Source organism: Taudactylus pleione, unplaced genomic scaffold (genome assembly GCF_031769625.1).
Source record: "Taudactylus pleione unplaced genomic scaffold, aTauple2 ptg001153l, whole genome shotgun sequence".
Taxonomy (NCBI): domain Eukaryota; kingdom Metazoa; phylum Chordata; class Amphibia; order Anura; family Myobatrachidae; genus Taudactylus; species Taudactylus pleione.
Window position 1 is genome coordinate 1154510 of NW_028285554.1, and position 12811 is coordinate 1167320.

A 12811-nucleotide genomic window follows, 5' to 3' on the forward strand; every position below is an offset into this window, starting at 1 on the left:
CAATGTCGATAATGTGAAATTCGCCATTCATCGTGTCAACGCTGATGAAATGCTGACATAATTAGAATGTAGGCAAAACATCCCTGTGGTCTAGAGGTGACTTACCTGGAATGGTGGGGCTGGCACCTCCAGCTGTGTCTTCTGGGTCTGGCGGTCAGTTAATAATAACTTATGCTGGATCCAGCAGCACTTCCAACAATGAATATGTCTAACCTCTGACCCTAGTTCTCCCCTCTCGCAGCCTATCTCTTACATCCCCTCCCATAGCCTAACCCCAACCTCCCCTCCCGTAGCCTAACCCTAACTTCCCTTCCCACAGCCTAATCCTAATTCCCCTCCCATAGCTGAACCCTAAACTCCCCTCCTGCAGCCTAACCATAACCCTCCCATACGCAGCTTGACTCTAACCTCCCCTTCTGTAGCCTAACCCTAACCTCCCCTCCAGTAGCCTAACCCTAACTTCCCTTCACACAGCCTAATCCTAATCTCCCCTCCCATAGCTGAATCCTAATCTCTCCTGCAGCCTAACCCTAACCTCCCATCCCGCAGCCTAACCCTAACCTCTCCTTTCGTAGCCTAATCCTAACCTCCCCTCTCGTAGCCTAACCCTAACTTTCTTTCCCACAGCCTAACCCTAATCTCCCCTCCCATAGCTGAACCCTAACCTCCCGCATCCTAACTCTCCGCTGCCGGTTCATGTTTAATGTCGACAATTTACCAGTGATGACATAACTGTCGCCATTGTGATGTTAGCGGATCCAGCGGTGCTTCCAACAATGAATAAGCCTAACCCCTAACCCTCCCCTCCAGCAGCCTATCTCCAACCTCCCCTCCAACAGCCGAACCCTAACCTTCCCTTCTGCAGCAGAACTCTAACCTCCCCTCCCGTAGCCTAACCCTTACCTCCCCTCCCATAGCCTAACCCTAAATTCCCTTCCCGTAGCCTAACCCCAATTTCCCTTCCTGCAGCCTAATCCTAATTTTCTGTTCGTCGATGATCTTAAAATTAAAAGTGTGATGTGCCATTTAGGGTGATTCTGCTCATCTACCAAGGGTGGGTGCAAAATAATGCTGTTGCATTGGATGAAACAGCTACCTGGGACAGTCTGGTTGTAACAGATATTGTCCCTGATGCACGCGGCATTAGCACAGCATGCACTGAAAGGCGACATACACAGGACCAAGGACATGTCCAAAATCCTGCAAGATATTTATTCAGAGATGCCCTGCAGAATTTGATGGTTGAACTAAAGAGAATGAAACCCAGAAAACTGCAAACATTAGAAGTTACCAACACGCTTGAGACATGTGCAACGCTCTCCTGCGTCAAGTACTGCTAGAGAAAGGGCCTGATTCAGTAAAAATCTCAAGTGCGATCGCCTCTGTGATTACGTACGCAGTCTCACTACAAAGATATGCTAATCCTCTGAGCTCGCTATGTAATCACAGCGCAACATAAGGACGCCCACATTACCTTACACTCATCTGTAATATTTATCAAGACTGCGAAACCATCTGTAACACCAAGTACAATCGCAGCCTCACGAACACTTGCACAAGGTCAGACCTTACTCGGAAATTGCTAACTTTCTGGTATGCTCAGGCTGTGTATGGCATCACAGTGGCTAATTTATGCACGTACCTGTAATGGCGTTGAAACGCACTGGCACTCCTGCATTTCGAATATTTGCCTTGATTTACTTATCTTGCTCTGTCATTGGCTGGTATTAGATTATTTTATTGACAGTCACGGTAGTGCATTAAACCAAGTCGGCTAGTTTCCTTTGGAGGTGCCATGGGGCAAGGCGGTGAATAGCAATCAAGAGTACGTAACCTTGTTCTGTGCTGCATTTGCTCTTAGTTCGACCCTCGCATCCTTGCAATTAAGATGTTCATGTGGGGGTTTTCCCTGTGGGACACCTATAATCCCCAGTTTTAGGCCAGAGAAACTGGTGCAATAGTGTCGGGATACAACTTCATTGCCACATCCCAGCTACACGCTCATATACAACCAGTAGGCCCTGGGTATTCAACTCTCCCTCTTCCAAAGAAGTGAAGATTCTGGTGAATGTGCACAGTACATGTCTCATACTGTGCACAGGTTGATGTCTCATACTGGTTGCAATGCCAAGGTTAGGTAGGACCCTTTACATGTGCAACAAGATATGCATGCTATATTTTTATTAGATCAAGTGTAAACTGGATGTTATATTTGTGTACATTGTGCTGCTTGATTGCTTGTTACTGCATATGACCAGACCATTAATTGCAGCAATCTTGTGAATACGGTCAACCAGGGAGGCGCCAGGCTGGAAATGCGCCACCACCTTGTCCATTTGATGGACGACCACTGACATTTTGTTACCAGCTGGCGCCCGGCAGCTCCCTCCATGCAGCCAGAGGCTGGAGCTCGCTCCTGATCTCCGCCTTCTGGCTCATGCAGTGTGTGAAGGGAGAGATGTCATAACGTTTCTCCCATAGTGCTGAACATGAGGTGCTGTCGAACGGTGGTGGGCGCTGGAGTGGGACTTCAGGTAAGTACAATGTTGTGTTGTGTGTCTGTGTGTCATTTATGTAAGGGGCACTACATTTGTGGACACTGCATAAGGGGCACAACTTCTGTGGGCATTGTATGAGGAGCACTACTACTGTGAGCATTCCATAAGGGGCACTACTACTGTGGGCAGTGTATAAGGGGCACTACTACTGTGGGCATTGCATAAGGGGCACTACTACTGTGAGCACTGCATAAGGGATACTACTACTGTGGACACTGAATGACGGGAACTGTGGGCATTATGTGTAAGGGGCACTACTACTGTGGGCATTATGTGTATGGGGCACTACTGTGGGCATTATGTGTATGGGGCATTACTGTGGGCATTTTGTAAGGGGCACTACTACTGTGGGCATTATGTGTTAGGGGGACTACTACTGTGGGCATTATATGTAAAGAACACTACTGCTGTGGGCATTGCGTGTAAGGGACACTACTACTGTGGGCATTATTTGCATATGGGGCAGTACTGCAGGCTTTGTGTACACAGGGCACTACTGTGGGCATTGTGTATAAGGGGCACTACTATGTGTTGTAACTTGAATAAGGGACACTACTATGTGGTGTAATGTGAATCAGGGGCACTATGTGCAATGTAATATGAATAAGATTGTGCTACTCTGCCATACATGCCTACCCTCCCGGAAGTCGCAGGAGGCTCTCGATTTTTCGGGTAACCCCCTGCACCCCCGGAAGGGTAGGCACTTTTCCCACATTCTCCCCACTTCCTAGTGAAGTGGGCAGAATAAGGAGAATTTTCTTGCGAATCGGCGGGTCCGTGAGTAGGGTAGGTGACCTAATGACTGCGATTCTATGAGAATTGCGTCATTTTTGGCCCCACCCCTTAATTAAATATGCACCGTTTACGGCAAATTTCAGTGAGGGGGCGGGACTTAATGACACAACCCATCCGGCCCTGCTCCCAACACCTCCCACCTGCTTCTCCTCCCTGGGCTTCTCCCGGGGAGGAAAACTCCAATGTCGGCAAGAATGTACTGTGCAGCGTAAATTGAATTGGGGCTACTTTTGTGTGGCCACGTCCCTTTCTTGTGAGACTATGCCCCTTTTTTGCGCATCCCTTTATAGGAAGGAGGGTGCATATGTATAGTTTGCAGGGGGGCATCTAACACCCTAGCACCGGCCCTGGATGTGAACATCAGTTTGCAGCTCACAAATGTAATTAATATGGCAGCATAGTGTTAATCTGTTACTTCATAATGAACAATTTGCATAGCACTATTACAGTGACTTGCTTGATTTGGTGAGAAAAATGTGCAGTATTTATAGGGTGGATAATCAGGATTCCCCAAAGCATACAGTAATGTATGTATTGTAATGACCATAATTATTCTCCATTTATTCACTAATTACACATCAATAACACTGTCAAGTTTAGCACAGTTGAACAAAGAAACCTCCAAAAAATACCAGATATACCTACATATTTGCATTTTGCAGTGGGAGCTGTTTAGTCAAAACAAATGAACTCTGTATATGCACACACAAAAAGTAATTTACCACCAGATGGCTCATTATACGTACTTTAAGGTGCCCATCCACTAGCCAATTACACTGTACGATTGCACAATTACGACATCGTAATCGTGCAAACTCTCAGTAATCGGCCGCAAATCGTGCAAAAATCGTGCATCCAAATGTCGGAAATGACCAGCGATGCGCACTCCTGCTGGTCAATCATTGGCCGAACAAGCAGGCCAATCTGCCGATAACGACAGATTGGCCATGTACAGGGTTGATTGATGTGCCTACACTGAACGATCAGTCGATCAGTGTAGGCACTGCACCCCCTAGGGGAACGACGGTATGACTACGATGTTGTAATCGTACCGTCTTTCCCTGATCTACTAGTGGATGGCCACCATTAGGTTTTCAACTTGTATAGCATATAGTAAGGGATACCTCAGACAAATTCAGGAGGCATGTCAGTCTGTTAGGTATACCTAACATAGCATTAATTTTATTGATAATGGAGGAATAATATACAAAACTAATTCTAAGGAGGATTTTGAAAACATTTAAATGCATAATGGGAGGCTTGGAAAAATGTACTGTACTCAGATTAGAGGATACATTGAATAAGTTTATACGAGATGTAGTTATAATACCGGCAGTTGAGATGCCACTGCTTTTAAACAATTTAAGCTGTACTAGGTGAACGTTTACCATCAGACCAGAGGACATGTTAGAAAACCTGAGAAACCATGCATTACATAAAGCAAAGGAACTAACAGGCAGTGAAAATGACAATATCTATAAATACAAGAAATGGAATAAAGGCATCGTGGGTTTTCAGTTACTTTCCTGAGTTATACAATAACTTAGCGAGAAATGGATTTGAACAGTGATGTATTCTATTGGGTGCAGATTCTGCAGGGCACAAGCTCTGGATTAGGAGGTGCCCCATGACCCACCCAGGAGAGATTCATGTCTGTGCAGCATTCCCCCAATACTTGTTCTTGGTGTTGAAGTCTTTTTCTGTGATGGAATCTGAAAGATGTAACTGACATAGAAGATAGGAAAGACTCCTGCATCTCTCCAAAGATGGTGGCACTTCCAGGATTCGGGAGCAAGTATAGGGGGGTGGCGGGGGTGACAACACACTGGCTGCCTGCAGGGAAGGGGGCATGATGGGTTAGTGGAGGACTGCTGTTCAAAATGTTCTATACACTGTTATGGCTACAGAATAATTGACTTCTATAGTATAAACTGATCATTTGATTCTGATGAGCCTGAAAACAAATTGATTGCATTATAGGCCAATTCACAAGTATCTTGATCAGAAACACAATGATTGAGTATAAAAGTGGAAATGTCCTGTAGTGACTTACTTAGGCTCTTACATTGGAAAATGATGGCATGTCACTACACGTTCTGCACCAGGATGTTAATCTACTGTATACATATGAACTAACTGGAGAATGATCCCCTAATCCATGCTAACTTGTGCTTTGTGTAAAAGGGAGTAAAGTGCCAGGATGTGTTATTGTAGATGAAGCTAAATAGAGAAACAGAAAAGGAGCAATTTCTGGAGAGATTGTAGAAACTAAGGGACAAATGTAATATGGTGAAGGTTTAGAAAATGGAGAGTTTTCTTACACTTTATAAACTGGGCCAATGTAATAGAGTCTGAGAACAGGCAAACTCTCATGTTGTTAGACTCAAAAACTCTCGATTTAAACTCTCATGCAGATTTTTTCCCATTTTGAAGATGAAACTGGACCAATGAGAGAGATAACTGCTAAACTCTCACATTTTCTACACTCTCACCCTATTACATTTGGCCCTACGTCTAAATTCTAGCAGGTGGCTCAATTCCGTACTTCTGCCCTGTGACAGGTCATTGTAATGACATTGTATCTACCAATTCAGCTCATTTGTACTTCACAATAATTGGCAAATATATTATTACCAAGTAATCAAACGGATATGTTTCCTTGGTACTAGGTCTTTATCTGCTTTTGACTCTATCAAAAAGATACTACAGCTAAAAATGTTTCCACTCTATAGACAGATATTATATAATATATTATATTTATTGATGGTATCTTTATGTTGGCTCATTCTCCTCCCCAACTACTCTTTCTGTTAGAATACCTCCTAATAGTCACCATTTTAGTGAGAGTTGAGACTGTACTGGTTCATAAAACCCCAAATAAGTGATGTTGCTTATTTTGTCCATATGTTGCACTTGGGAATGTTGTGAGGTATGTGATGGAGTGCCATTTGGCTCAGTCGTGGACTATATATTGCTCTTTACACCTCCTTTCCTATTATCATCCATTTTTAATGCAGAAGATGATCAGCTCTCTTTTGCCTCCACACAGTTGACTCTATAATCTATAATCACAGAAAGTTTTTCTGACCAACCCTCCTTGATGTTGCTAAGGCATTTCAAGCTGAGGGGTCTATTTACAAAGCCTTGGAAGGAGATAAAGTGAACAGAGATAAGGTACCAGCCAATCAGCTCCTAACTGCCATGTCACAGGCTGTGTTTGAAAAATGACAGGAGCTGATTGGCTGGTACCTTATCTCCACCGACTTTATCTCCATCCAAGGTTTAGTAAATAGACCTCCCAGAGATCTATTGCAGGCAGAAACAGCTGTGTCCATATGGCTTAGGCAATATTAACTATTACTGCTATTTAACACATATGTAATACTGGAGATATTAGGGATAATTTGTACATCAGACAAACTAATATTGAAGACAGCAGTGTCCATAATTCAATGGAGACTATGGTCTGGGTCACCAAAGATACATAGAGGTTTTATCCTTTTCTCATCCACTTCCAACCCCATAATCTAAATTTAAATAAAATTTTCTTTAATCAACAATACAATCATTGATTGATTTATTTACAGGTATTTATATAGCGCACACATTTTCTGCAGAGCTTTCCAGGGAAAATTTGGCAATTCACATAAATCCATGCCCCAGTGGAGTTTACAGTCTATGGGCCTGATTCAGACCCACTCGCGAGCGGCTGTCCGCTCGCAAGTGGGTCGATGTTATGGACTGAGCATGCGCACGATGGAGGGAGCTCCGTCGTGCGCATGCGCCAGATGCGACGAGCGAAGGAAAGTCCTTCACTCGTTGTGTCCGATCAAAGGGGGCGTGCTGTCAATGTTGATTGACAGCACGCCCCCTTTGGTAGGCGTTCCGGGGGCATGCCTCCCTGACGGGGGCGTTCCCACGGGAACGCCTCCCGTCAAAAGCCGGCCCACTGACATCACTAGTGATGTCAGTGGGAGTGATTTTGGCTCTGATAGAGCCAAAATCACCCCGGAGCTTGCGGTTGAAAACCTCAACCGCAGGCTCCGGCTCGCAATTTCGATGGTCGCGATGGTCACGACCATCGCGGTCATCAAAATGCACGCTCGTATAGCCTGTGGGTGGTGACCCACAGCTATACGAGCGTCCAGGAGGACGCTCCATTTTCATGGAGCCCGGCCCTCATTCAGAGCGTGCGCTCTGCTCAGAGCGTACGGCTCTGAATGAGGGCCAATATTCCCTACCACATGTACACACATACTGTATATACAGTCAGGTGCATAAATATTGGGACATTGACAGAATTTTCATATTTTGGCCTCTATTCACCACCACAATGGCTTTGAAATGAAACAAACAAGATGTTCTTTAACTGCAGACTTTCAGATTTAATTTGAGGGTAATTACATCCAAATCAGGTAAACGGTGTAGGAATTACAACGGTTTCTATATGTGCCTCCCACTTTTTAAGGGGCCAAAAGTAATGAGACTATCAACTCAAAAGCTATTTCATGGACAGGTTTGGGCTATTCCCTCCTTATTTCATTATCAATTAAGCAGGTAAAAAGTCTGGAGTTGATTCTAGGTGTGACATTTGCATTTGGAATCAGTTGCTGTCGACTCTCAATATGAGATCCAAAGAGCTGTCACTATCAGTGAAGCAAGCCATCACTAGGCTGAAAAATCAAAACAAACCCATCAGAGAGATAGCAAAAACATTAGGTGTGGCCAAATCAACTGTTTGGAACATTCTTAAAAAGAAAGAATGCACCGGAGAGCTCAGCAATACCAAAAGACCCGGAAGACCATGGAAAACAACTGTGGTGAATGACAGAAGAATTATTTCCCTGGTGAAGAAAAATCCCTTCACAACAGTTGGCCAAATCAAGAACACTCTCCAGGAGGTAGGTGTATATGTGTCAAAGTCAACAATCAAGAGAAGACTTCACAAGGGTGAATACAGAGGGTTCACCACAAGATATGAACCATTGGTGAGCCACAAAAACAGGAAGACCAGATTAGAGTTGGCCAAACAACATCTAAAAAAGCCATTACAGTTCTGGAACAACATCCTATGGACAGATGAGACAAAGATCAACTTGTACCAGAGTGATGGGAAGAGACGAGTATGGAGAAGGAAAGGAACTGCTCATGATCCAAAACATACCCCCTCATCAGTGAAGCATGGTGGTGGTAGTGTCATGGCGTGGGCATGTATGGCTGCCAATGGAACTGGTTCCCTTGTATTTATTGATGATGTGACTGCTGACAAAAACAGCAGAATGAATTCTGAAGTGTTTTGGGCAATATTATATGCTCATATTCAGTCCAATGCTTCAGAACTCATTGGACGGCGCTTCACAGTGCAGATGGACAATGACCCGAAGCATACTGCAAAAGCAACCAAAGAGTTTTTTAAGGCTAAAAAGTGGAATGTTATGCAATGGCCAAGTCAATCCCCTGACTTGAATCCGATTGAGCATGCATTTCACTTGATGAAGACAAAACTGAAGGAAAAATTACCCAAGAACAAGCATGAACTGAAGACATTTGCAGTAGAGGCCTGGCAGAGCATCACCAGGGATGAAACCCAGTGTCTGGTGATGTCTATGCATTCCAGACTTCAGGCTGTAATTGCCTGCAAAGGATTTGCAACAAAGTATTAAAAAGTGAAAGTTAGATTTAGGATTGTTTAGTTTGTCCCATTACTTTTGGCCCCTTAAAAAGTGGGAGGCACATATAGAAACCGTTGTAATTCCTACACCGTTCACCTGATTTGAATGTAATTACCCTCAAATTAAATCTGAAAGTCTGCAGTTAAAGCACATCTTGTTTGTTTCATTTCAAAGCCATTGTGGTGGTGAATAGAGGCCAAAATATGAAAATTCTGTCAATGTCCCAATATTTATGCACCTGACTGTACAATACACTAGGGTTGATTTTGTTTTGACAGAATCCAGTTAACCTAACCAGTAGGTACCACCTCACAAACCTACTGTCTTGCATTTATCTTATTTTGTAACTCATGTTTAGTCCACCCCCAAAACCAGAATAAATCTGTTTTTTTACACTGGGTTCCACCAAACTTCTAATCCATCTTTTCATAATTCTTCCTTTCTAATCAATCTACAGTACCAACCTCTTTGGAGAGGCCTATCTACTCTTTCAGTGTTCTGGGCAAACTACTATTTAAAGTGTGTAAACTATAAAAAAAAATATATATATTTATTTTCCAATTCTTTGTGAAAACCATAAATGTTAGTACATATATGAAAAAATGGCAGAGGTGGTTTTATTTACCAGGGCAAGTAGCTGTGTTGTTGCAGTGTCGCGACTCTCTCAGTGGACCACTGCACAATGTCCCATATGGTGAGGACACACAGGAGCGGGTGCGAAGCTGCGTGCCCTGACCACATGTTGTGGAGCAAACTCCCCATTGTGACCATCCTTCAGCAGCGGGATCTCCTAAAAACAGGAGGAAAAAACAGGGTTAACACATGGCAGATTGGTGCAAGTAACAGGTGTACTCCTGTACTGTACAGTATTTGTTAGCGTGAGACATTTCTACATCAGTAACGAGATAAAAGATTAATTTTTTTTCCCATTTAGTTTTACTAGCTCTTAATTTGGACCAAGTATTTTGCTAATGTCAACATTTTGTTGCCACGTCTGTCTTAATTAGTGAGGCTGACAATCGCTGTATTATTCCATTCTCATCACATTGCAGCCCCCATAACGTCTGAACAGGCTTATAATGACAATAAACACAACCTTTTAAACAGATGTGAACCAATCACAGCACAAGCCTAGTCTACCATAAGAGAATCCCACAACAAAAGCCAGAGCGTTTGCCAAGGGTGAGACAATGGCTAATTCCCCTCCTTCTGTGGGTGGAATTTATTCAGTCTCTGAGAATAGAAATGTGTGCAGTCGCACACACAAATAAACACACACACACAACACACACAATGCTTTGACATAAGGGCATTATTAGCAAGACATAAATATTCATAAAAGCAGGCTCTCTTTCCCCACTCAGATGCTTTCTGTCATAAGCGCCCTTGGACTTCATCAATCTCCAGCCGAATACGAGAAGTGGACTCATAAATCAGAAAGGGCCGGGACCACTCCGTGCCAGAATCACAACCAGCAAAATGCTGAATAAATAAGTTTGAACCATAGAATAAATAGATTGTTTTCCTTCTCTCACACTCTTTCTAGTAACCCTCCAGGAAAAATACATAAACATTCTGCAAATGATTTAGTGTATAAGAATGGGGTGGGTAGGCAATTGGTGGGAGGGAGAAGACTCAATTTATTTTATGTCCCACTGCCTCCTGCCTATACAATCCTGCGTGCGACATGCTGGAAGAGGTATATTCCCTGTCTACTAATCTAGGGAATAATATGGGAGCCAAAAATAAAGCAGAAAACAAATAATGGGAATGTGGAAGCCACCTCAGGGGTATAAAGTGTGGCAGCTCATTTTTTAGGTAGCAGAATGAGAGAGCGGCTAGAGGAAGCTGAAGTGTCACTTCTCATACAAACCACCCGAGCTGTTCCATCTACTGTACCACTCGCCACGCACCAGGAGCTGTAATGCAATTGGGAGCCTTCCTGCAACGATTTATCAATTAAACTTACCATTATTTTTATTACACTCATTTCTGAATAAGGTGGCCAATATGTATGTACGATCCAGCAATGTAAAATATGCAGAAGATTACCATTAAAGGACTATAAATCATACGTTTCTGTTCACAGAGCATACAAACTTAATAATAGGAATACTTAATATTTTTCAAGCATCAACATCTTTGGCTGCAGATGGAGATCAGTAGAGAGATTAGAATACGCTTCTGAAGATATCAAATTGAAGAGTTTATCTGCTTTATATCAAATGGTAAAAAATGTATGGTGCTAGCCAGTAAAACAAACGCTGGATCAAATGTTTCTTTATAAAAAGACAAAAACTGTATGTGCAGTTATGGGATCTGTTAACCACAAAATTTAGAATATATTCTTGAGATTTGGAGCAAAACCTCTAACTATGCTAAATTACATTTTAGAAAAGTACTTCACTATATACCCTATCATTAAGTTGTATAGCAATACCCCTCAAAGTGACTGTATATGAAGGCACTCAGGGCCGTAGACAGCTGGCCCGGACCCTATTACTATCAAGGGAGCGTAGCATAATGGCGGGACAAAGACCCTATATGCAGAGGGGGGTCGCTGTGAGCCTCTCATTCCGGCGCAAATCAAGGGAGGTTGGGGGCGCGATCAGTGTGATCGCTCCCCCCCACAGAGAGGAGACGTTGCTGCAGTGAGCAGTCCCCACTGCAGCTCAGCGTGTGCTGGGCTGCTGACAAGAGGGAGGCAGGTGTGGACTGGCCCACAGGAGTACAGGGGAAATCCCCGGTGGGCCCCACTGCCTGTGGGACCACCCCCTCCTCTAGGTGTCAGGTTCTGGACCTCAAACTATAGATTGGTACTCTATTAGATGGCTAGTTATCTGGTGGATGCCCACACCCCTTAAGCATGGGCTGCGGTGGGCCCTTCATGCCCCAGTCCGACACTGGCTCAGCCCCTCTAACAAGCCCAGTACCCGGGTAATTAGTACCCGCCCCCCTCACTCTCACAGCGCCTCTGCACTCACTGACCATATCTAAAGAATGTGTATGACAATCTTCTGAAACATTCCTGGCAGTTGGACAAAGTCCTGGATGTCAGGAAAGCAGGTACGTCCCTTCAAATCAGGACTGTCTCACTTAAACATTGGCACATTTGGAATAACAGTTGTCATTTTGCTTTTTATGTTCTGAAGACCAAACATGACTTTTGTATTATAATCACATATATCTATTTTTTTAATTTCCCATCCTGGAGATCAGGGCCATCTTTTCCATTGGGCTTGTTGGGCAGTTGCCCAAGGGCCCAAAGCTTGTAGGGGCCTGCCAACCCAGTTGGTAACTTTGTGATATTTTTATAAGCCGGCCGCCAGTGCACTGAATTCTGATCTAACCTCCCTCACCCCTTCCCCCCCGTGACGTGTACTCACCTGAGTCCCAGTTTCACTTCATCCGCCGGCTTCAGACCAGTCAGACTGAGTCTCTCTGCATGTGTGGGAGGTCTGATGGGCATACAGGAGGGTTTAATTTTATTGACTATTTAAAATTTTCCCGTGAATGGGTGGGTAGGGGCCCCAGTGCATGCTTTGCCCAGGGCCCACATTGCTGTTAAGACAACCCTGTCGGAGATCCCGGAAGAAGTGCAGAGGGCGTGAAGCATCGATTCATATCAGCAAACTCCACTATCAAGCAAATCACAGATGCACAGTGAAGCAAAGCACATTCTTGTATATATTGGAGAGGGGTCCTGATGACATAAATCACATTATCATGACCCCACAATGCTCATTTTACAAGAGATAAAAGTGGGATCCAAGAGGATGGTCTACT

At 43.9% G+C, this 12811-nt stretch overlaps 1 protein-coding gene across 6 annotated transcripts in view; it reads right to left on the reverse strand.

Annotated features, from left to right (window-relative positions):
* The window catches only part of ADGRB2 (adhesion G protein-coupled receptor B2), a 468088-nt gene that overhangs the window by 125858 nt on the left and 329419 nt on the right, over positions 1 to 12811 (reverse strand). For all 6 annotated transcript variants that reach the window (XM_088462147.1, XM_088462149.1, XM_088462146.1 and 3 more), the window contains one exon: positions 9651 to 9815. In XM_088462147.1, the coding sequence (XP_088318273.1) occupies positions 9651 to 9815 (165 nt within the window). The remainder of the gene's footprint in view (positions 1 to 9650; positions 9816 to 12811) is intronic.